This window comes from Nerophis ophidion, linkage group LG29, assembly GCF_033978795.1.
Source record: "Nerophis ophidion isolate RoL-2023_Sa linkage group LG29, RoL_Noph_v1.0, whole genome shotgun sequence".
Classification (NCBI taxonomy): Eukaryota; Metazoa; Chordata; class Actinopteri; order Syngnathiformes; family Syngnathidae; genus Nerophis; species Nerophis ophidion.
The window spans coordinates 12,282,123-12,308,224 of NC_084639.1; the positions used below are offsets into that span (position 1 = coordinate 12,282,123).

Sequence of the window (26,102 nt, forward strand, 5' to 3'; positions counted from 1 at the left end):
CTGCCCCAAGTGGAGGAGTTCAAGTACCTAGGAGTCTTGTTCACGAGTGGGGGAAGAGTGGATCGTGAGATCGACAGGCGGATCGGTGCGGCGTCTTCAGTAATGCGGACGTTGTACCGATCCGTTGTGGTGAAGAAGGAGCTGAGCCGGAAGGCAAAGCTCTCAATTTACCGGTCGATCTACGTTCCCATCCTCACCTATGGTCATGAGCTTTGGGTCATGACCGAAAGGATAAGATCACGGGTACAAGCGGCCGAAATGAGTTTCCTCCGCCGTGTGGCGGGGCTCTTCCTTAGAGATAGGGTGAGAAGCTCTGCCATCCGGGAGGAACTCAAAGTAAAGCCGCTGCTCCTCCACATCGAGAGGAGCCAGATGAGGTGGTTCGGGCATCTGGTCAGGATGCCACCCGAACACCTCCCTAGGGAGGTGTTTAGGGCACGTCCAACCGGTAGGAGGCCACGGGGAAGACCCAGGATACGTTGGGAAGACTATGTCTCCCGGCTGGCCTGGGAATGCCTCGGGATCCCCCGGGAAGAGCTAGACGAAGTGGCTGGGGAGAGGGAAGTCTGGGTTTCCCTGCTTAGGCTGTTGCCCCCGCGACCCGACCTTGGATAAGCGGAAGAAGATGGATGGATATATATATATATATATATATATATATATATATATATATATATATACACATATATATATATATGTGTGTATATATATATATATATATATATATATATAAAGTGTAGATATATATGTGTATGTATATGTATATATGTGTATGTATATATATGTATGTGTATATATATATTATATATATATGTATATATATACATATGCGTATAGAAAAAGCAAATAAAAATGATCTTGAGAGCAATTTGTTAGATAAAAACAAGTGAATTAACTCAGGTGTATAATAACAATTAAATCAAAAAAATACTGAGTCGCAATTAGATAAGACTTTGAAATGCTATTTTGTACAATTGACAGCAAAACAATAACAAAGTATAGGGGGATGTCATGAGCGATTTACTTAATTACCTTATGTAAAAGCGTTTCAAACGAGTCAATGAATTCGGTTAAAATTACGTGGGAATACGTTGCATAACGTGTGGACACTTCAAAATGATTATTTTTGTATTTTTTGGCCACTAAAAAAAATATTTAATAAAACGAATTCCCCCATCACAGAATCATAATGGTACGGTCCTTCCTCAGTCACAGTCCATGAACCAGAAAGTAGCTTGCTAGCTAACAAACAAATGTAAACAAATATGGCACAGTTTGTAACGTCTGTTTACAGTTTGTTCGTGATGTCCGGGATTTACTCTATTGGGTGAGTTTGTACTGAGATATGCTCATTGAATAGTTGCTAAACTTACAAATGTAACGGTAGTACTCTGCTGATGTACAGTACATACAGTCTTGGTCAAAACACTTGTAAAGAACATAATATCATGGCTGTCTTGAGTTTCCAATCATTTCTACAACTATTAGTTTTTTGTGATAGAGAAATTGGAGCACATACTTGTTGGCCACAAAAAACATTCATAAAGTTTGTTTTTTTATTAATATATTGTAGGTCTACTGAAAAATGTGACCACTGTGATGAGTTGGCGACTTATCCAGGGTGTACACCGCCTTCCGCTTGATTGTAGCTGAGATAGGCACAGTGCCCCCCGCGACCCCAAAGGGAATAAGCGGTAGGAAATGGATGGATAGATAAAAATGTGACCAAATCTGCTCGGTCAAAAATATACATACAGCAATGTTAATATTTGCTTACATGTCCCTTGGCAAGTTTCACTGCAATAAGGCGCCCAACAGCCAACCTCCGGGCTGATGATTTTAGGTTGTTTTGAAGAATTTGGAGCTTATCCTCCTTTTTTATTGTCCTATTTACTCTCTGTAAAGCACCAGTTCCATTGGCAGCAAAACAGGCCCAGAGCATAATACTACCACCACCATGCTTGATGGTAGGAATGATGTACCTGGGATTAAAAGTCTCACCTTTCCTCTTCCAAACACATTGCTGGGTATTGTGGACAAACAGCTACATTTTTCTTTCATCTGACCACATAACTTTCCTCCAGATGGTCTTATCTTTGTCCATGTGATGTCAGATGAAATAAAAATGGAGCTATAGAATATAATAGAATAGAATGAACTTTATTGTCATTATATTTGCATATAACGAGATTAAAGACTCCAACTTAAGGTGCGGTAGTGGGAACAAATATGGGGTGAAATAAATGACCTAAGAGGTAATAAGGAAAAACTAACAATTGAAATAAACAGACTACTATCCAATAAAAATAATAAGCAATCCTGTACAATATACAAAAAACTATAGAAGTACAAAATACTGTACAATATACAGAGCAAGAAAAGAGTACCGAAGTAATAAATAACAATCAGTGTCGGACGTATTGCACTCGAAGGGTAGTATTGCACAGTAGGGTATTAGGGCATGATATCGTATAGGGGTGAATTATTATTATTTTAAGTTAGAGTTCAACATGGTGACAGCTTTGGGAAAGGAGCTGTCTCTGAGCCTGTTTGTTCTGGCTCTGATGCACCTGTAGCGCCTGCCTGATGGTAGCGAGTCGAACAGGTGGAAGCCAGGGTGTGTGCTGTCCTTGGTAATGTTTTTTGCTCTGTTGAGGCAACGGGAGTTGTGTAAATCCTTCAGGGAGGGCAAGGGACAGCCGATGATTTTTTGTGCCGACTTTATGACCCTCTGAATCGCCTGTTTGTCTGCTTCAGTGCAGCTGGCGTACCACACTGGTATGCAGTACGTCAGCAGGCTCTCGACAGCCGAGCGATAGAAGGTCACCATCAGCTGCCTCTCCAGTCTGTTCTTCCTCAGCACCCTCAGGAAGAACAGACTCGAGAGGTAGCTGATGGTGACCTCAAATATATCTATTTGGCTGGAAGTTGGGTCTTGGGCGCCGTTGGGTGTTCCGACAGGACAATGACCTCAAACACATGTCAACAGTGGTAAAATAATAGCTAAATCAGGCTAAAATTAAGGTTTTAGAATGGCCTTCCCAAAGTCCTGACTTAAACGTGTGGACAATGCTGAAGAAATAAGTCCATGTCAGAAAAGCAAAAAATGTAGCTGAACTGCGCCAATATTATCAATAGGAGTGGTCAAAAATTTAACCAGAAGCTTGCCAGAAGTTTGTGGATTGCTATCAAAAGCGCCTTATTGCAGTGAAACTTGCCAAGGGACATGTAAGCAAATATTAACATTGCTGTATGTATACTTTTGACCCAGCAGATTTGCTCACATTTTCAGTAGACCTATAATAAATGTAAAAAAAAGAACCAAACTTCATGAATGCTTTTTGTGACCGACAAGAGTTGTAGAAATTATTGGAAACTCAAGACAGCCATGACATTATGTTCTTTACAAGTGTATGTAAACTTTTGACCACGACTGTAAGTATAAGAAAGGAAAGCAAAACAGCGTCACCTGGTGGGTACACACCGCAATGCACCTATATCAGAGTCCCCATTGTTTGAGATGTGTCCACACAAAGACATAGGGTCCCATTCAGCAACCATTCTTAAGAACAAATTTTGTTCTTATGCCCACTTACAAAGTTTTTAAGGATATTTTTGTATTCACCCAGGTTTTCTTAGCTGTGTCAAGACTCAAACTTGGACTTGAAGTGTTTTCCCGAGGTAAAGGAAAGTTGGCACGGGCAAGACGTGAATGTAAGTACATGATTTATTTTGTACACTATAACTACAAAAAAGAAGCAAACAAAAGGAGCGCACAATGGCGGGGAACAAACTTGGCTATGAAACTAAAACTTGCAGAAAGGCAGAAACTATGAACTATAAACAAAAACTTACTTGACATGGATCATTGGCATGGAACATTACAAGGTGCGTAGCAGGTGGTAGACGGTGATAGGTAGTGATTTTGCCAGGACGAAGAACAGAAAACAGACCGCTTAAATAGCAGTGACATAATCATTGAAAACCGGTGTGAGACATGAGGACAGGTGAAAACTAATGAGTTGCTATGGTAACAAAACAAACCAGGAAGTGCAAAAACAGGAACTGATTGTCCAAAAAACAAAACCAAATATGACCAAAACAAAACATGATCCCATAGACATGACAAGCTGGAATTTGTTTGTAGGTAAGAACAAAATCTGCGAGTGCTCCAGAGCACTCTTGGGGTGTCCCATTTGTTCTTAAGCGTGACAAGTTCCCTTACTTCTATTGTCTAATGTGAAATTAATATCTTATATATATATATATATATATATATATATATATATATACACATATATATATATATATATATATATATACATATATAGATAGATGTGATAGATAGATAGATGGATCAGATCAGACAGACAGACATATAGCAGATCAGACAGACAGACATATAGCAAAATGAGCAATATATAGACATTTCAAATTACTGTCACACACACACACACACACACACACACGCAGATCGTGCCTTGGGGAGGGAGCGCATATTTAACGACCATGTAGACCTATTTGCCCGAAGTGATGAATATTTATTTGAACGCTTTAGGCTACCTCAGCAGTCCCCCCTTTCTTAAACTTACGTTTTGACATTATGTATTTTCCCCGTGGGATAATACGAATTTCTCTTCTGTAATCTGTTTGTGTTTTCTCCGTGTGTTTGATGTTCGGATTTTCCGCCAGAATTGTGCCCTTATATGGGGAATTAAGGGCGTTTACCTATGCAAATTATGGAATTAAGGGCATTTACATATGCATAGTGGGGAAATAAGGTTGTGTTTATATGCAAATTATGATAGACACGTACGCCCTAACCATTTGGCATTCAGCAACTTAAAACAGCAGGTGGGACCAATTTGGCCGTTTAAGAACACGTCATGAATTTGAATGGACTCCTCTTAGGAAATCACTTAGGAAGAAAGATAGGAAAAGTTAGGAACTTGTTGCTGAATGGGGCCCATAAGCTTCTTACCTGTGAATTAACTAGAAACGAACTAATGAATTCATATCTCAGCAATGCCCTATCTTCTTGGGGGGCAACAATCATGTTACGTCAAATATGCGTGTTGATATGTCCTTCATTTATTCACAAGCACTAACCATTAGATTTATGATGCTGTGCATGTGTTTACATGAACAGGACAACTTCCGTCTTTGTCTCGTCCCTAAAGTTAGCATTGGGTCTCTCAGTCATAAAAAAACATCAACCTGTATTTTATGGCTTTATTGGCCCCTGTTTAAGTAGCCAGATAAGGGTAAGAGATTATTACTATTATTAATCAAAGGGAAAAACCTACGTATGACTCTGTCCGGCAGGCGGATGAGGCTGTCAGGAGGGATGGGAGGTCTCTCCTCCTTCCACACTCGGTCTACCAGGTTGCCAGGCATCGACTTGAGGCTTCGATTGCTTGACTCCAGACTCATGCTGTAGTCTTCCTGCGTTTCTAATGGAGGAAGTTGCAGATGATTACACGCGCCCGGGTCAATCAATCAGAACGGAGCCGTCTGGCGGCAACAGCGTCCGCCGCCTCCGTCGATATATTCTCAGTCTATCAGGGCTGCGGTGGGGATAATGCGGACTGGCGGGGGCGTGGGTAGAGACTTACTGATGGAGAAGAGGAAGGGATCGAAGCCAATCTGACCTCCATGCGGTATCTCCGAGATTAGCCACTCTGCTATGCTGCTTATGGACACTGTGGAACAATGAAAATTATAGACATTAATACGGTCAAATAACACAGTATTATTACTGATACCTTTATTTAAAAACAGTGTTACTGTTCAAACTGTGTGTAATGTTACAGTAGCGAAGAATATTCAATATTCTCGTCAAATAAAACCTCTGTCTGGTTTTTAATGACTTTGTAGGCCTACTATACTACTGAATTTTAATGTTGTTTTTAATACTGAGGTGGTACTCTGTAATAAAGGGTTTGAGAACCACTGATTTTAAACAATTCATTTTCCCAATGATGACAATTGCAATTCACGGTATGTGATCATGTAGAGTTATTAAAACTTTTTGTTTTTCCTGCTAAAGAAAAGTAATAAGAACATCAAACCGAAAAAAAAAAGAGTAAGGTTAATAATATTTCCTTAAACTCCGAAGAATTTTGCTTGAAATTTCAGATTTTGAATCATTTTGAAATTATTTTGAACATCTTCTTTCGTTTAAAAAAAATTTAAATTATAATTATAAACTCAGGAAATATGTCCCGGGACATATGAGGACTTTGAATATAACCAATGTATGATCCTATAACTACTTGGTATCGGATTGATACCCAAATTTGTGGTATCATCCAAAACTAATGTAAAGTATCCCCACAACAGAAAAATAAGTGATTATCACATTTTAACACAAGTGTAGATAGAACATGTTAAAAGAGAAAGTAAGCAGATATTGACAGTCAATGAACAAGTAGATTAATAATTTATTTTCTACAAGTTGTCCTTAATAATTTTGACAAAATAATAGAATGATAAATGACACATTATATTACTGCGTATGTCAGCAGCTAAATTTGGATCCTTTGTTTGCTTACTTACTACTAAAAGACACGTTGTCTTGTATGTTCACTATTTTATCTAAGGACAATCTTGCAATAAGAAACATATGTTTAATGTACCGTAAGATTTGTTGTTAAAATAAAGCTAATAATTACATTTTTGTGGTCCCCATTATTTAGAAATGTACCAAAAAGTATCAAAATAATTTTAGTACTGGTACCGGTACCAAAATATTGTTATCAGGACAACACTAATACATACATATATATACATGCCTATACATTTATTTATGTACATGTTTTTTTCTTATAAGAGTGATACATATATGTATTCTAGTGTAATGAATATACTTTGTAATTAATTATTAATATAATTGGATATTAAGAGTATGTGAAAGTTTGACTCCTACCTCGTTTACTTCCATGACAACCTTCTTAAAGTTTTGTAATATATCAGAAATACCAGGCAGCTAAAATGCACCAAACATGGATACATTTGGAGGGAGTATTTTGTGTTTTTTCCCATCATCCTTTGTAATAAATTTAAATAGGTGTCATTTTAAATGTTTTATGGCAGTGGTTTTCAAACTTTTTTCAGTAATGCACCCCCTGTGAACATTTTTTAAAATCCAAGTACCCCCTAATCAGAGCAAAGCATTTTTGGTTGAAAAAAAAAAAAAAAGATAAAGAAGTAAAATACAGCACTATGTCATAAGTTTCTGTATTATTAAATTGTATAACAGTGCAAAATATTGCTCATTTTTAGTGGTCTTTCTTGAACTCTTTGGAAAAAAAGATATAAAAATTACTAAAAACTTGTTGAAAAATATACAAGTGATCCAATTATAAATAAAGATTTCTCACATAGAAGTAATCATCAACTTAAAGTGCCCTCTTTTGGAATTGTAATAGAGATCCATCTTGATTCATGGACTTAATTCTAACCATTTCTTCACAGAAAAAGAAATCTTTAACCTCAATATTTATGTAACGTGTCCACAAAAAAATCCAGCTGTCAACACTGAATATTGCATTGTTACATTTCTTTTCACAGTTTATTAACTTTTCATATTTTGTTGAAGTATTATTCAATAAATGTATAAAGGATTTTTGAATTGTTGCTACTTTTAGAATATTTGTAAAAAAATCTCACGTACCCCTTGGCATACCTTCAAGTACCCCCAGGGGTAAGCGTACCCCCATTAGCGAACCACTGTTTTATGGTGCTTGGACAGTTTTTAAAAAATAATATCAACAAAGTTCAATGAGCAGGTTGTGACATGTGGGACTATGCATGTTGACTTTTTTCTTTTGTTTTTGCGCCATGACTAGGGAAGGTTGTTTATATTGGGTCATAAAAAGAAATGCTGTGCTACCGCCACTTAGTTGTCAACCTGATTTGCGGGCGCTATCCACAAGATTGCGGTAGATTTGTAGCAATCAGAATAACACATTTTCAAAACGAATCTGGTTCCTTTTTTAAACTCATGAGACCCTGCACTACAGTATTTGAGTGTACTGTGAAAGAACCATTGATAGGGGCCCACCATCTTTTTGCAGCTCCCAGTTGCAGTCCATCTGTCTCTGGGCTTGGACCCAGTAGCGACTGTCCGTCCACAGCGCCGCTTTGCCGGGCGTGACCACGGCGGTGCCTTGCAGGAAGAGGACGGAGACAGTCAGCCAACAGCAAGAATTACAAACCGCTGTCCAGCCTTGAAGGGGATGGCCATCGACGTGAGGCGGGGCGCCCATCTTTTATCTCACTGTTCCACTGAAGCTGTGGCATGATTTAATCCACTATAAATCTTCCTTTTTGATCTATGGCGGGGGAGGCTCTTCAAGTGAGGATAAAAGCAGCTCAGACGTGGGATGGTGATTCCCGGAGGAGGAGGAGGAGGAGGAGTGTACCTGCAGAGCCAGTGAAGCCGGTCATGAAGGCCATCCTGGCGTCTCGTGGCGATATGTACTCGCTCTGACGAAGACACACACTGTTTAGCGTCACCCACTAACACACACAATGAATCCACCACAGGGCATTCTAACATGATGATTGGCGGGCCAGGTACCAGGTGGGCGTCGGTGCCTGGGATGATGTAGGCGGAGATGTTGGACGAGTGCATCTGCTGGCGTAACTCCTGCAGGCGGACGCTGGTGTTCACTGCCGTGCTGGGAAGGTGCTGACACACACACACACACACACACACACACACACACACACACACACACACACAAACAGGTTATCATTTGGAATGGGGATCAAGTTTTTGATCATCACTTGTGGGGACAACCCTTTCTACAGGTTGTGGAGGCATAAAAAAAAAAATAGTTAAAATGCCCACTGCTCAGTTAGCTCATACACGTCTTTAAATCTCTGGATTGATGAAGTATTGTGCTGATCATTTTTACTGGGTACCCTGGGGAAAAATAGTTAATGTGGTTCATGGGGACCACATTTATAATTTTGCATAATTCACACACATTTGTACGTGACTACTGAGGACCAATTAAAAAAAAAAGTTCAAATTAAATATGACATGATCCTCAGAATACAGCACTACAGCTGTTGTCTTGTAGGAAGTTTCAGCGCTTAAATGTTAAAGCAAATCCTGTTTCTTCTCTGTGACATTACTGAAAACTGCTATGTAGCAGTAATGAAGTTGTCTGCAACTCAAACTACCATATATAAAAGGATGATAAATTCTGAATGTGACTCATACTTTAAGGTAATAATGTTTTATAATCATGCTGTATGAAAATGTCATCCTAAGGAACACTAAACCAGATTTTGTTTTTGGAAATATATATTAGTTTTAACTAAGGATGGATACCATACAGCAGTTGTTCTCAACCTTTTTTCAGTGATGTACACCCTGTGAACATTTTTTTAATTCAAGTACCCCCTAATCAGAGCAAAGCATTTTGGGTTGAAAAAAAGAGATAAAGAAGTAAAATACAGCACTATGTCATCAGTTTCTGATTTATTAAATTGTATAACAGTGCAATATATTGCTCATTTGTAGTGTTCTTTCTTGAACTATTTGGAAAAAAAGATATAAAAATAACTAAAAACTTGTTGAAAAATAAACAATTGATTAAATTATAAATAAAGATTTCTACACATAGAAGTAATCATCAACTTAGAGTGCCCATCTGGATTCATGAACTTAATTCTAAACATTTCTTCACAAAAAAAATAAATTTTAACATCAATATTTACGGAATATGTCCACAAAAAATCTAGCTGTCAACACAAGATTGCGTTGTTGCATTTCTTTTCACAGTTTATGAACTTACATTCATATTTTGTTAAAGTATTTATTATTCAATAAATATAATTATAAAGGATTTTTGAACTGTTGCTATCACATACCCCTTGGCATACCTTCAAGTACCCCCAGGGGTACGAGTACCCCCATTTGAGAACCACTGCCTTACAGAATCACAGTACTATTAATGATTAAACCTTTTTAAATGTTTAACATAATTTAAAAAGATAACCGTTTAGGGGACCTGTTTTTTTGGTCCCCATACCGTCAGAGGTCCCCTAAAGGTGCCGGTGTAAACAGAGCGATATCCCTATTAAGTAAGCATTGCCGGAACACACACACACACACACTTACACACACATTCTTGTATTTGTTACCTTCTTGAGACATCCGAAAAATGCGAACCTCTTTAGGACAAACCTTTCTAGATATATTAAGAAGTGTATTTACAACATTAATAATATTTACATACTATGCAAATATAAAAAAGCTTGTTGTGAAAAGTGAGTTGGAATTTCACAAGAAAAACTTGGAATTTTGGCAGTGTTATGATAAAAGACAAAATTTTACTCAACGCAAGTCAAAAATTTTACAATAAAAACTGAAAATTTGTGCAATATTATGATAAAATTAAATGGGTTAAATAGGTCATACTTGTACAGTGCTTTTCTACCTTCAAGGTACTCAAAGCACTTTGACACTATTTCCACATTCACACACTGATGGCGAGAGCTGCCAATCAAGGCACTAACCATGACCCGTCAGGAGTAAGGGTGAAGTGTCTTGCTCAAGGACACAACAGACGTGACGAGGTTGATAGAAGGTGGGGATCGAACCACGAACCCTCAGGTTGCTGGCACGGCCATTCTTGGGGCGGTATAGCTCGGTTGGTGGAGTGGCCGTGCCAGCAACTTGAGGGTTCCAGGTTCGATCCCCGCTTCTGTCAACCTAGTCGCTGCCGTTGTGTCTTTGGGCAAGACACTTTACCCACCTGCTCCCAGTGCCACACACACTGGTTTAAATGTGACTTAGATATTGGGTTTCACTATGTAAAAGCCCTTTGAGTCACTAGAGAAAAGCGCTATATAAATATAATTCACTTCACTCTCCCAACTGCGCCACACCATTGGAATTTAACTCAAAACAGTCACAATTTCACAAGAAAAGCTTAAAATTTGGGCAATTTTATGAAACGATTCGTAATTTTACTCGACAAAACTCACACATTTATAAGAAAACTTGGTAACACTTTAGTATGGGGAACACAAATTCAACATTAACTAGTTGCTGATTAAGCCTGCATATTAATAACATATTGGCTCTTAATTAGTCATTATTAGGTACTTATTAATGCCTTATTCTGCATGGCCTTATTATACAACCAGTAAGCCATTAACTAAGAGAGTTTCTCAATAACCTCAGAATAATTGCTTATTAGTAACCCTAACTCTAACCCTTATATGTTCTCCAAGTGTCCAATAACTCTAAATTAAGTATTTGTTATTTTAATAAGCAACTACTTAATGTTGAATATGTTCCCCATACTAAAGTGTTACTGAAAACTTTAACATTTTTGGAAATATTATAATTATCGGAATTTTACTTGGCAATATTATGAGAAAAGTCATCATTTTACTCGAAAAATTTCACTATTTTACAAAACAACAAAAAAAATTGGCAATATTATGATAAAAGTCAGAATTTTATATGACAAATGTCACCATTTTGCAGTAAAAAGTACTAAGTTTAAGTTAAAAAGTAATAATTTTACGAGAAAATATTGCAATTTTACAGAAGCAGAAAGAACATGAGAAATTGTTCCCAATTTTATAAGAAAAAAGTCGACACATTGTGAGAAAAATACTGCTTATAGTTAATTTATTTTTATTTATATGTTTTGTTTGTAATTGCTTTTTAATATTAATTATTTACTTCAAGTTATTACAGTATGTCTATATTTGTACTTTTTTAAATTAATTTTGGCATTTCAACTTCTTACACACACTCGTGATTACATATGTTGGCCAAAAGGGGGACCACTTCATATTTTTAGACTCACTTGTTATTTCATATGTTGACCAGAGAGGGAGCACTTTTAAAACCGACACAGTCAATTTGAAAAATCACTCCTTTTTGGGACCACCCTCATTTTCATAGATTTCACCACCAGAAGTGCAAATGAGACATTCTCTTTTAGATGCAACGGTTTTTTGTAATGGGACCATGATTTATGTCCTGACTTGTTCACACCTCCTCATATGGAAGGTACTTTTCCTTGGCGATGTCTCAAGAAGGGTAGAAATACAAGAACACACACGCACACACACACACACACATTGGCAGTGAAGGACCAATTTAAAAAGATGAGGAACTGCTGAATCATCGCTTCTCGTATCTCCCATTGTTGTAATCATTAACTGTGTGCAGAAAGTCCATTTACTGGAACAGTTTCACATTCACAACAACAGTAGCAACTCCTTGCTGAATATTACATTTATATAGTTTTGCCACCTTTAAATGATGCACCCCATCAAAAAATATTAATGATAAAAAAGTGATTTTATATATTTTGTTAATCAATAAAAACAATTGTTAAGAGCTTCAAATGTATGTAACTATTCAACATTTGAAACATATACCGCAGAAAACAAATATTAAAATGACAAATTTTAGATTTTTTTTATTCCCTGCACCTCCCCCCCAAAAAAAGATTGATATTAAAAAGGATATTAGATTTTTTAAATCAATAAAAGCAATTGTCAAGAGCTTTAAATATATGTAATTATTCAATGCTGAAACAATAACCGTAGACAAAAAATATTTAAATGATTAATTTTTTATTTTTTTTTATTTTCGCACCCCCCAAAAAAAATTATTAATAGTAAAAAAGTTATTCTATTTTTTTTATCAATAAAACAATTGTTAAGAGTTTTACATGTATGTAAAAAAAAATATTAAAATTATCCATTTTATATTTTTTTTTATTCTCCGCACCCCCCAAAAAAAGATGAATAAATAACAAAGTTATTAGATTTTTTTTTTTTTAATCAATAAAAACAGTTAAGAGCTTTAAATGTATGTAATTATTTAATGCTGAAACAATTACGGTAGAAAAAATATATATTAAAATTATAAATGTTTTATTTTATTTTTTATTCCCCCTTCCAAAAAATGTATATTAATAATAAAAAAGTTATTGTATTTATTTTCATTTTTTTCTATTAAAAATAATTGTTAAGAGCTTTAAATGTATGCGATTAAAGGGAAAATGTTTAGTTTTGCCTCAGGTAAAGGCATCAACTACAGCGCTTGCAACATATCAAAAAGCAAACTTTTACCTTTTAAATTAATTTCTCATCCATAAAAGTACGAGATTTAAGTTAATGGAAACAAAAGGAAAATATTATAGTTTTGATCAAGCACTGTACAACGGACATTGTATCAAATACAGCTCTTGAAACATGTTTTAAAAACAAAAACAATATAATAATAGTCAAAATTGTTTATTTTATTTTAACTTTTGTATTGAATAATGAAACAAACAAATATATGTTTTTAGAGTTAAAAGAAAAACTTTGGTTTAACCTTTGTGCTCTACACCATGAAATAAACAATAAAATAACATAAATATATTTAGAATATTTTTGCGTGTATTAAAATTTATATAAAACATTTGTTTTTATTTTTATTAATTGCTTATCGATAAAACTATGAGATTTAAGTCAATGGGTACAAAAGGAAAATATTATAGTTTTGTTTAGGCACTGTACAAAATACATTGTATCAAATACACATCTTGAAACATGTTTTAAAAACAAAAAATAAATATTGTTCATCAAAATTGTTTATTTTATTTAAAAAAAAATTTTCATTTCAAAATGAAACAAATATATTTACTTGTCTTTCAGAACTTTTTTTTTTTTTTAGAATGAAAAGAAAATCTTAGGTTTAACCTTTGTGCAATACACCATGAAATAAAAAATAAAACAATATAAATATGTTTATAATAATCAATTAATCAATCAATCAATGATTATTCAACTCCTTCATTCCACACTCCATCCAGCTGTATAATCACTCCCCATACAGCAAGAGATAATATCCGCCTATTACCTGACACCTTCTCTTTGTTGTTTATGTCTATATTCTATTTTCTGCTGGACTTACTCTCTTTTTTATGCTGGGGCTGCCAAATATACTGTGATAGTGTACATAGCATTTGGTATATATTGTATATATGTTATAGACATATTGTATCTGTAAATATTATTATATACTGTACACATGATAAGTATATATTGTATATGTTCGCAGATATGTTATATTTTACGTTGCTATACCTAGTCTATTTATACCTGCATTTCCATCCTTACATGGAATCATTGTAACTAAGCTACTGTGTTGAAAAATTTCCCTTGTGGATCATTAAAGTTTGTCTAAGTCCAAGTCTAAGTCTATTATTTATATAGCCCAAAATGACAAGTGTCTCAAAGGGCTGCACAAACCGCAACACAAACCGCAACGCAAACCACAACGGGACGTCGGTGACAATGATGACTATGAGAAACCTTGGAGAGGACCGCATATGTGTGCAACCCCCCCCCCACCCCCCTCTAATAATAATAATAATAATAATGTGTGGGTGTTCAAATTTAAAAAATAAAAATAAAAAAGGTTATTGTTTGAAATAAACTATATATCCATAAAACTATGCGATATTTGGACTGAAGGGAAAATACAGTTTTGATTAGGCATTGTACAACAAACTTTAAAGCAAAATTATTATGTATGAGCATTCTTACATTTTTTTGTGTATATTTAATTAACAGTTTATTTATATTATTTCTATAAGCTTATTTGTAATTAAAAGTAAAATTTAAGTTTAGCCTCCATGCAGCCAAAAAAAACCCAAAAAACAAAGAAATAAATGATAGTTAACATTAGATGACAATAAATACTTTCAGTATGTATTCATGCTGCATTCTAGGATTCACTTAAAACTCACCGGTGGCGACAGAGAGCAGTTCCTCTCGGTAGCTTCAAAAAAAGTGCTGCCGCTGACATTGCCTGAAATGAGAGGTCAACATAAAAAGTGTCTATATTGTCAAATCAGCACTTTTTGTTTTGAGTGGGGAAGATCAAAACCTCTTATATTGAAGGTCACACATTCAGCAAAGTATCCTGTTCTCATCAACTCTTACTGACTTGAACTTTTTTTTTTTTTTTTTGTAATTTAAAAATAAATGTACCTGCAGTTATGACCGCCAGGAGCAGAGCCGTCATCCAGCAGTAGGAGACCATCTTGGCTTTCGGTGCGGGAGCAGGTGCAGCGCTGAGTGTGCAGTGTCTGTGGGTGTGTGGTGAGAAGTGAATGTGTGGTTTATCTCTTTCTCTCTCTCTCTCTCCTGTCCCTCCAATCCTGCCGTCTCCTCTCCCAGCAGCCTCGTGATACTTATGCACACTCATCTACTAATTCATTCATTTTAATAGTGTGTGTCACAGCTTGGCTTCCTGCAAATGGCTAACATTTCACAATTTAAAACACACTTTCCCGGTGTGATATTCTTTAGAGAAGCCAGTGTACAGCTCGCATGGCAGCGCAGACCCGTTGGAAAATTTGTGGACACAGCCATTATTGTGTAAATAACTGGCAACATGTGTCGTTACCCATATGTTGCAGCTCAGCGTCATGGCACATAAATCAGAAGAGGAAGTGAACACAGCTGTATCCTGCTGAGCACACTTGTTGGAACATCTCATCCCACTGGTTAGATGTCATTCCGACACCGTTCTCCAGTGGGACAGTGCCACATGCTGACTGCCACGTAAAACATGGAGAAGTTAAGTATTGAAAATAAAAGATTAAAAAATGTACTAAAAATAAATATATATTTACAACTTGGCTCTCAGTGGGACAAGTTATTGTGTATTAATTTATCTAAGTACCAATAAATTGTCCTGGGGGGGATGCATATAAAGTAATCGACATCCATTGCTTTCGGTCCCCTGGGGGAATACATATGTATATATATATATATATATGTATATATATGTATATATATATATATGTATATATATATACATATATATATACATATATATATATATATATACATATGAATATATATACATATGTATATATATATGAATATATGTATATATATATACACATATGTGTATATATATATATATATACATATGTGTATACATATACATATTCATATATATACATATGTATATATATACATATATATACATATGTATATATATACATATGTACATATATATATGAATATGTATATGTGTATATATATGGGTTGGTGGTAGCTGGGTGTATAATGGAGACCGGAAGAGTCAGGATACATGGAATTCTGGGTATTTGTTCTGTCATGTTTATGTTGTGTTATAGTGCGGATGTTCTCCTGAAATCTGTTTGTCATTGTTGTTTGGTGTGGGTTCACAGTGTGGCGCATATTAGTAAGAGTCCTAAAGTTGTTTAAATGGCCACCTTCAGTGTAACCTGTATTGTTGTTGAATAAGGATGCCTTGCAGTCTCTTACGTGTGTCTGCAATAGCCTCGTCAAACAATTATTTGGGCTGGCAAGCTGTTTGTACAAGCTGTAGAGGGCGGTAGTGACATTATTGTACGCCCTTTTTATTTTTCATTGGGTGAACACCAGCGTACATTCAGGACAATAATTACTCTGAAATTTGGGAGTCTCCCGGGAAAATTGGGACGGTTGGCAGGTGTGACGCTGTCAAGCGGCGTTCATATAAAACTTGCGGGCCGCACTAACATTAAATTTTCATATTAAGGTGCGGGCCGCGTGTCTGAGACCCCTGGTTTATACATAGCACAAAGCAAAAAAAAAAAACTCTGTATGGAGTGTTATTTTATTATAAATTTCAAAAGAGTTATGTGGCTCCCATTGTTTTCTTTGCTTTGTGAAACGGGTCAGAATGGCTCTTTGAGTGGTAAAAGTTGCCGACTTCTGCCATACACAATAATAGCCAAGCGAAACTGTTTTTACCATAAAACCTTTATTAGCGGTCTAGGCAATGTTTTAAACAGGTGCTTCCCCGATTGATATCGATATCGGTCCGATATCAGCAAAAAAACGCAAATCGGAATATATCGGCTTGCTTCTAAAATCTCCGATACAATCAGTCCTGCAGCGTGTTTACAGGACAGCTATCCATCCATCCATCCATTTCCTACCGCTTTTTCCCTTTTAGGGTCGCGGGGGGTGCTGGAGCTAATCTCAGCTGCATTCGGGCGGAAGGCGGGGCACACCCTGGACAAATGGCCACCTCATCGCAGGGCCAACACAGATAGACAGACAACATTCACACACTAGGGCCAATTTAGTGTTGCCAATCAACCTATCCCCAGGTGCATGTCTTTGGAGGTGGTACAAAGCCGGAGTACTTGGAGGGAACCCATGCAGTCACGGGGAGAGCATGCAAACTCCACACAGAAAGATCCCGAGCGCAGGATCGAACCCAGGACTACTCAGGACCTTCGTATTGTGAGGCACATGCACTAACCCCTGTGGCATTTTTTTAAAACACAAAAAAATACCGTAAAATTGGTACCGTATCAGTTCAAATGTCACTAATTGTGATGAGAACGGACTTTTCTGGAAAAACATGCCAAAGCAGACTTATTTTACGACAGAGAAGAGCTACTCTTGTTCAGCAGCTAGTTAACATCTAAATATCCTCCAATTAGCACACTAGTTTGACATTTTCTGGGATTTTTACTCGAGAGGCAACAAAAGGCTATGGTCTCTTAGGAGCGAGCAGCTACACAACAACTAAGCACACAATAGCACACAACCTCAACATACATAATAAGTCTCCTTAGATAAACAATTTTTTAGCCTTTAACACAACATTAGTTGACAAGTAAAGGAGTTTAAAGTAGTTAAAGTTGCAAATTACTTACAGATACAAAGAATCCAAGGCAGAAGTGCATTAGAAAGTATCCAGGAACAAACGTGCCCGCATCATTCAACTTTTTCAACTGAAACATAAGCATTGTTACTAATAAATATATTAATGATTTTCATACCTCCTATCATTTTCTCTTTGAGTAGCTTTCACCTTTTCTAACATTCTTTACTTCAAAAGAACATAAATATGAATGATTCGTGCAGATATCGTATCGGATCAATATAGGTATCGGCCGATACTCAAGGCTCCAATATTGGTATTGTATCAAAAGTAAGAAAGTTGTATTGAGACACACCAGTTTTGAAGTTAAATGAACCTTTATTGTTTGTCATATTTGTGTAAAAAAAAAGAAGTCAAAAACAATGACTAAAACTGAAAGTCAAAGTGTTGGGTGTGACGCAACTGCATGACGACTGCGCTGACTTTATCGCCCCCTTGTGGTAAAACATTATAACTGTCATAACTAACATGTGCTCCAATCTTCCTGAAATGTCTGACAATGGGTCAGTTTGTTGGGTGGGACGCAACTGCATGACTAAAGCTGCGCCTTTTTCGCCCCCTTGTGGTGGAAAACTTTAATAGTATTAATTTCCTTACACATGTTCCTGAATCTTTAATGGTGAATCCCGATATTGGGTGCGATGTGACAGCATCTAATCGCCCAATTGTGTTGGAAAATTACAACAGTCATAACAAGAGAGAACTGTCATGTAATTATAAATAAACAAACCTGTTAAAGGACATTGTAACGACATGCTGGCGTTTGTCATGATCCGCTGCCCGGATCATGTCTTATTCGGGTTTTGTTCCGTCTTTTTATTGTATTCTGTTGGTGTTTTACTTCCTTAGTTCCTGGTGGCATTTCCTGTTTGTTATGTTGCTATAGTCACGCATTAGTGTCACCTGCCTCTTGTTTTTGACTCACACCTGTTTGTAATCACTGTCCTTATTTAAGCCTGCCTTTTCTGTTGACTCGTCCTCGCTTCCTAGTTTTTGTTCCATGCAACAAGTGACGACGCTGATTCCTGACTCTGGTAAAATTGTTTTTGTACTTGCTAGCTTCCGCGCTATGCTTCGTGTTTTCTAGCTCCCATGCTAGCTCTTTGTTTTGCCTTTTTATGCCTAGTGCAATTTTTCTGTTTATAGTCTGTTCTTTGGTTAAATAAATCATTATTTCTTACCTTACGCTGCTGTGTCTGAGCCTGAACTGCATTATTGAGAGAACGAACCCGCACCACCATGCCCAGCAAGCGTCACCGCGTTAATGTGTATGGTCATGTGTTATCGATGTTTGGCAATAGAAGTTAAAAAGAGTGTCATACTTTGTGACTTCTGGACACAGCAACAAGACAATATGCTAAAAAAGGACACATTCAGTAATATATTCAGAGATATAAAGTACACGATATTGGTTTTCATGCAAATGTTTAATCACTGTTGCTCTCCCGTTGTCAGGAACTCTCCTCTTCCAAGGCTGACCAATCACAACTGTGCGGTCCACGTCGTTGCCAACGCAGAGCTGGGATTTTTGAGAGGCGCACGGCAGGTTTGCAGTAAGGTACGCAGAGGGAGGGGGCAAGACGATGTCACTTATGCAAGTTATGTGACGCGAGAGTATACACTATACTTGACACTGTATGGCTGTAACTGTTTGAATGCAAAACTGAAATGAACATAACTGTACTGAGATGCATATAACAGGCTTTGTTTTTAGGGCATGTTATGGGTGCATCTTTTGTAGTGTTTTTTTGTCACTTGCTGTAGGTCTTAGAAAAGGAAATGGATTATACTGTATATATATATATATATATATAAAAATATATAAGTATGTATGTATATATATATATGCATATACAGGACAAAAGTTTGGACACAACTCATTCAATGCGTTGTTTTTATTTTCATGACTATTTACAATGTAGATTGTCACTGAAGGCATCAAAAATACGAATGAACATATGTGGAGTTATGTACTTAACAAAAAAAAAAGGTGAAATGACTGAAGACATGTTTTGTATTTTAGTTTCTTCAAAATAGCCACCCTTTGCTCCGATTACTGGTTTGCACACGCTGGGCATTCTCTCGATGAGCTTCAAGCACACGTGTGAAATGAAAACCATTTCAGGTGACTACCTCTTGAAGGTCATCGAGATAATGCCAAGAGTGTGCAAAAAAGTAATCAGAGCAAAGGGGGGCTATTTTGAACAAACTAGAATATAAAACACGTTTTCAGTTATTTCACCTTTTTTTGTTAAGTACATAACTCCACATGCATTCATTCGTAGTCTTGATGCCTTCATTGACAATCTACAATGTAAATAATCATGAAAATAAAGAAAACACATTGATTGATTGATTGATTGATTTAAACTTTTATTAGTTGATAGCACAGTACAGTACATATTCCGTACAATTGACCACTAAATGGCAACACCCGAAGAAGTTTTTCAACTTGTTTAAGTCGGGAGTCCACGCATTGACTGAAAAGCTATGTCCGAACTTTTAGCCATATATATATATATATAGGTACGTATGTATGTATATATATACAGTATATATGTATGTATGTGTATATATATATATATATATATATACTTTTGAGACATATAATTATTGCCGCTACATATTTAAATTTAGCAGCATTTGCTGACTGTGCTTACGATTTAGTTCATTTTTTCCAAAAATTGTAAAACCACATGCCAGGTTTACGCCTTTACAATTCAACATGACTGAAAAAAAGAGGAAGAAGCAGAGCTCCATTCACACTTTGACCAGCCAAGGTGACAACATTCAAAATTTGTTCCATAAACCTGATTTATATATATTTATATAACATGACATTAAAAGGTCATGCAATTTTTTATTTAACTATAAATGATCCAAAACCATGAATACATTCCGAACAAAATAAAAATAATAATAAATGAACAAATCAATTGGAGTAGGGGTGTCAAATGCATGGCCCGGAAAAGGTTTTATCCGGCCCGCGGGATGAGTTTGCTAAGTATAAAAATTAGCCAACATTTTTGAATGAAAGAAACTGCTGTTCTAAATGTGTCCACTAGATGTCACAATAGTAATTCTTTGTATCTTTGTAGCTGATGCTACATATGTACAAAAATAAACCACACAATGTTAGTGCACCAGTCGAGCAAAATGATCAAACTACATAAATAACACTCTGTAATTTGATTTTTATTTTTTTTTATCTTGATAGATTGAAAATGAACACCAATGAGTTGACTGATGAACATCATCACATCATTTATTCAGAAAACAACAAATAAAGATACAATATTAGTAACCGCAGCATGTAGGTGTAAAAAAAAAAACTATTTGTACATTTTCAGAATGTGCTTGTTCTATTTTTAAACAAAGAAAACATTCTGAAGTTGTCTTTATTTGTAACTTATCGTGCCGTGATTTTACAGAGTCCGACCCACTTGGGAGTAGATTTTTCCCCATGTAGCCCCCCATCTAGGATTACTTTGACACCCCTCAATTGGGTATTTATTTCCTCAGAATACAGATAATCATTTTTTGCAATTATTTTTGTTTTGTTTATTGTAATTACTATATTATATTTGTGATTATGTTAAAATTGAAAGACCACAGGTAGCTGCATACCCCAAACTTCCACCAGGGGTCACTGTTACAAAACTAATCATTCACCGCCACTGGCCACTAAGCACCTTATGCTTCAAAAACAAGCCACACATTCAGCTGGTGTGTGTGTGTGTGTGTGTGTGTGTGTGTGTGTGTGTGTGTGTGTGTGTGTGTGTGTGTGTGTCTACCCTTCTTGAGACATCAACAAGGAAAAGTACCTTCCATATGAGGAGGTGTGAACAAGTCAGGGCATAAATCATGGTCCCAATACGGAAAAGCATTCCATCTAATAGAGTGAAGTGAATTATATTTATATAGCGCTTTTTCTCTAGTGACTCAAAGCGCTTTACATAGTGAAACTCAATATCTAAGTTACATTTAAACCAGTGTGGGTGGCACTGGGAGCAGGTGGGTAAAGTGTCTAGCCCAAGGACACAACGGCAGTAACTAGGATGGCAGAAGCGGGAATCGAACCTCCAACCCTCAAGTTGCTGGCACGGCCGCTCTACCAACCGGGCTAAACCGCTCATTGGTGAAATCTATCAAAATTAGAGTGGTCCCAAAAAGGAGGGATTTTTCAAATTGACTGTGTGTTGGTTTTAACATATGAAATAACAAGTGTGTGTAAAAGTTTGAAGTGCTCCCCCTCTGGAAAAACAAATATGATAATAAGTGCGTTTAAGAAATTGAAATGCGCGCCCTTTGGCCAAAATTATGAAAAATGTGCGGCTTAATTTAACTCAACACAGGGAACCTTACCTGACACGGAAAGGGTTGACAGATTGATGGCTTTATTCAAAAAATAAAAATAATGATGTATGTAGAGACATACTGTAATAACTTCAAGTAAATAATGAAGATTAAAAACCAATCACAAACAAAAAATAAAAATAACTAAAAGCAGTCTTTTTCTCACAAAGTGTTGGCTTTTTTCTTATAAAATTGGGAAACATTTCTCATATTCTCTCTGTTTCTGTAATATTGCAATATTTTCTCATAAACGTATTACTTTGTTATGCAAAATGGTGACATTTGTCATATAAAATTGTGACTTTTATCACAATATTGCCAATTTTTTGTTGATCCTGTGAATTAATGACATTTCTTTGAATAAAATGACCACTTTTGCCATAATTTTGCCAAGTAAAATTCAGATTATTGCTATAATATTGCCAACATTTTAAAGTTTTCTTTTAAAATTGTGACTTTTGTCGAGTAAATTTACAACTCTTTTTATAAAATTGCCAAAATGTTAGGAATTTTCTTGTAAAATTGCGACTGCTATTGGGTAAAATTCCAAATTTGATCATAATATTGCATAAATGTTCCGTTTTTATTGTAAAATGTTGACTTGCCCTGAGTAAAATTACAACTTTTATTATAACACTGTGGGTTCCCTCCGGGTACTCCGGCTTCCTCCCACTTCCAAAGACATGCACCTGGGGATAGGTTGATTGGCAACACTAAATTGGCCCTAGTGTGTGAATGTGAGTGTGAATGTTGTCTGTCTATCTGTGTTGGCCCTGTGATGAGGTAGTGACTTGTCCAGGGTGTACACCGCCTTCCACCCGATTGTAGCTGAGATAGGCACCAGCGACCCCAAAGGGAATAAGTGGTAGAAAATGGATGGATGGATATAAAGACATACTGTAATAAGTTGAAGTAAATATTGAAGATTAAAAAACAATTATAAAAATACTTTTTTTTTTACTATAAGTAGTCTTTTTTTCCACAATGTGTGGACTTTTTTCTTATAAAATTGGGAAACATTTCTCATATTCTCTCTGTTTCTGTAATATTGCAATATTTTCTCATAAAAATTATTACTTTTTTTAATGAAAAATGGTGACATTTGTCGTGGAAAATTGTGACTTTTATTACAATATTGCCAATTTTTTGTTGTTCCTGTGAATTAGTGACATTTCCTTGAATAAAATGACGACTTTTGCCATAATTTTGCCAAGTGAAATTCAGATTATTGCTATAATATTGCCAACATTTTAAAGTTTTCTTTTAAAATTGTGACTTTTGTCGAGTAAATTTACAACTCTTTTCATAAAATTGCCAAAATGTTAGGAATTTTCTTGTAAAATTGCGACTGCTATTGGGTAAAATTCCAAATTTGATCATAATATTGCATAAATGTTCCGTTTTTATTGTAAAATGTTGACTTGCACTGAGTAAAATTACAACTCTTATTATAACACTGTAGGTTCCCTCCGGGTACTCCGGCTTCCTCCCACTTCCAAAGACATGCACCTGGGGATAGGTTGATTGGCAACACTAAATGGAAGGTGGCGACTTGTCCAGGGTGTACGCCTCCTTCCGCCCGATTGTTGCTGAGATAGGCACCAGCAACCCCAAATGGAATAAGCGGTAGAAAATGGATGGATGGATATGAAGACATACTGTAATAAGTTGAAGTAAATAATGAAGATTAAAAACCAATTACAAACAAAAAAAAAATATATTTTTTTTTTTTTACTAAAAGTAGTCTTTTTTTCACAATGTGTCAACTTTTTTCTTATAAAATTGGGAAACATTTGTCATATTCTCTTTGTTTCTGTAATATTGCAATATTTTCTCGTAAAAATTACTACTTTTTTATGCAAAATGGTGTTGTTTGTCGCATAAAATTGTGACTTTTATTACAATATTGCCATTGTTTTTTGTTCCTGTGAATTAGTGACATTTCTTTGAATAAAATGGCGACTTCTGCCATAATTTTGCCGAGTAAAATTCAGATAATTGTTATAATATTGCCAACATTTTAAAGTTTTCTTATAAAATTGTGACTTTTGTCGAGTGAATTTACAATTCTTTTCATAAAATTGCCAAAATGTTAGGCTTTTCTTGTAAAATTGCGACTGCTATTGGGTAAAATTCCAACTTTTATCATAATATTGCATAAATGTTCCGTTTTTCTCGGAAAATGTTGACCTGCGCTGAGTATTACACTGTGGGTTCCCTCCGGGTACTCCGGCTTCCTCCCACCTCCAAAGACATGCACCTGGGGATAGGTTGATTGGCAACACTAAATGGTCCCGAGTGTGTGAATGTGAGTGTGAATGTTGTCTGTCTATCTGTGTTGGCCCTGTGATGAGGTGGTGACTTGTCCAGGGTGTACACCGCCTTCCGCCCGATTGTAGCTGAGATAGGCACCAGCGACCCCAAAGGGAATAAGCGGTAGAAAATGGATGGATGGATATAAAGACATACTGTAATAAGTTGAAGTAAATAATGAAGATTAAAAACCAATTACAAAAAAATATAAAATTATTAACTAAAAGTAGTCTTTTTTTCACAATGTCGACTTTCTTCTTATAAAATTGAGAAACATTTCTTATATTCTCTCTGTTTCTGTAATATTGCAATATTTTCTCTGAAAATTATTACTTTTTTACGCAAAATGGTGACATTTGTCATATAAAATTGTGACTTGTATCACAATATTGCCAATTTTGGTTGTTCCTGTGAATTACTGACATATCTTTGAATAAAATGACGACTTTTGCCATCATTTTGCAGAGTAAAAGTCAGATTATTGTTATAATATTGCCAAAATTTCAAAGTTTTCTTATAAAATTGTGACTTTTGTCGAGTAAATTTACGACTCTTTTTATAAAATTGCCAGAATGTTAGGAATTTTCTTGTAAAATTGCGACTGCTATTGGGTAAAATTCCAACTTTTATCACAATATTGCATAAATGTTCCGTTTTTCTTGTAAAATGTTGACCTGCGCTGAGTATAAAACTGTGGGTTCCCTCCGGGTACTCCGGCTTCCTCCCACTTCCAAAGACATGCACCTGGGGATAGGTTGATTGGCAACACTAAATTGGCCCTAGTGTGTGAATGTGAGTGTGAATGTTGTCTGTCTATCTGTGTTGGCCCTGTGATGAGGTGGCGACTTGTCCAGGGTGTACCCCGCCTTCCACCCGATTGTTGCTGAGATAGGCACCAGCGACCCCAAATGGAATAAGCGGTAGGAAATGGATGGATGGACATAAAGACATACTGTAATAAATTGAAATAAATAATGAAGATTAAAAACCAATTACAAACAAAAAATATATTTTTTATTTTTTTTTTTACTAAAAGTAGTCTTTTTTTCACAATGTGTCAACTTTTTTCTTATAAAATTGGGAAACATTTCTTATATTCTCTTTGTTTCTGTAATAATGCAATATTTTCTCGTAAAAATTACTACTTTTTTATGCAAAATGGTGCCGTTTGTCGCATAAAATTGTGACTTTTATTACAATATTGCCAATTTTTTGTTGTTCCTGTGAATTACTGACATTTCTTTGAATAAAATGACGACTTTTGCCATCATTTTGCCGAGTAAAATTCCGATTATTGTTATATTGCCAAAATTTGAAAGTTTTCTTATAAAATTGTGACTTCTGTCGAGTAAATTTACGACTCTTTTCATAAAATTGCCAAAATGTTAGGCTTTTCTTGTAAAATTGAGACTGCTATTGGGTAAAATTCCAACTTTTATCATAATATTGCATAAATGTTCTGTTTTTTTTGTAAAATGTTGACTTGCGCTGAGTAAAATTATGACTCTAATTATAACACTGTGAGTTCCCTCCGGGTACTCCGGCTTCCTCCCACTTCCAAAGACATGCACCTGGGGATAGGTTGATTGGCAACACTAAATGGTCCCGAGTGTGTGAATGTGAGTGTGAATGTTGTCTGTCTATCTGTGTTGGCCCTGTGATAAGGTGGCGACTTGTCCAGGGTGTACACCAC

General features: G+C 36.0%; 1 protein-coding gene and 1 long non-coding RNA gene across 2 annotated transcripts in view; one reads left to right on the top strand and one right to left on the bottom strand.

The window, feature by feature from the left end:
* xpnpep2 (X-prolyl aminopeptidase (aminopeptidase P) 2, membrane-bound) overlaps positions 1-15,188 on the bottom strand; it is a 34,715-nt gene extending 19,527 nt beyond the window's left edge. Inside the window, exons 1-7 of the mRNA XM_061891585.1 lie at positions 15,034-15,188; positions 14,790-14,851; positions 8,585-8,695; positions 8,427-8,490; positions 8,066-8,170; positions 5,616-5,702; positions 5,307-5,453 (exon numbers count right to left, since the gene is read on the bottom strand). Of these exons, the coding sequence (XP_061747569.1) occupies positions 5,307-5,453; positions 5,616-5,702; positions 8,066-8,170; positions 8,427-8,490; positions 8,585-8,695; positions 14,790-14,851; positions 15,034-15,085 (628 nt within the window). The 5' untranslated portion in view covers positions 15,086-15,188. The remainder of the gene's footprint in view (positions 1-5,306; positions 5,454-5,615; positions 5,703-8,065; positions 8,171-8,426; positions 8,491-8,584; positions 8,696-14,789; positions 14,852-15,033) is intronic.
* LOC133545878 (uncharacterized) lies at positions 8,093-15,620 on the top strand. Its single transcript, XR_009804934.1, has 3 exons — positions 8,093-8,692; positions 15,040-15,144; positions 15,465-15,620. It is a non-coding gene; the product is annotated as an uncharacterized LOC133545878 (long non-coding RNA).
* The last annotated feature ends 10,482 nt before the right edge of the window (positions 15,621-26,102 follow it).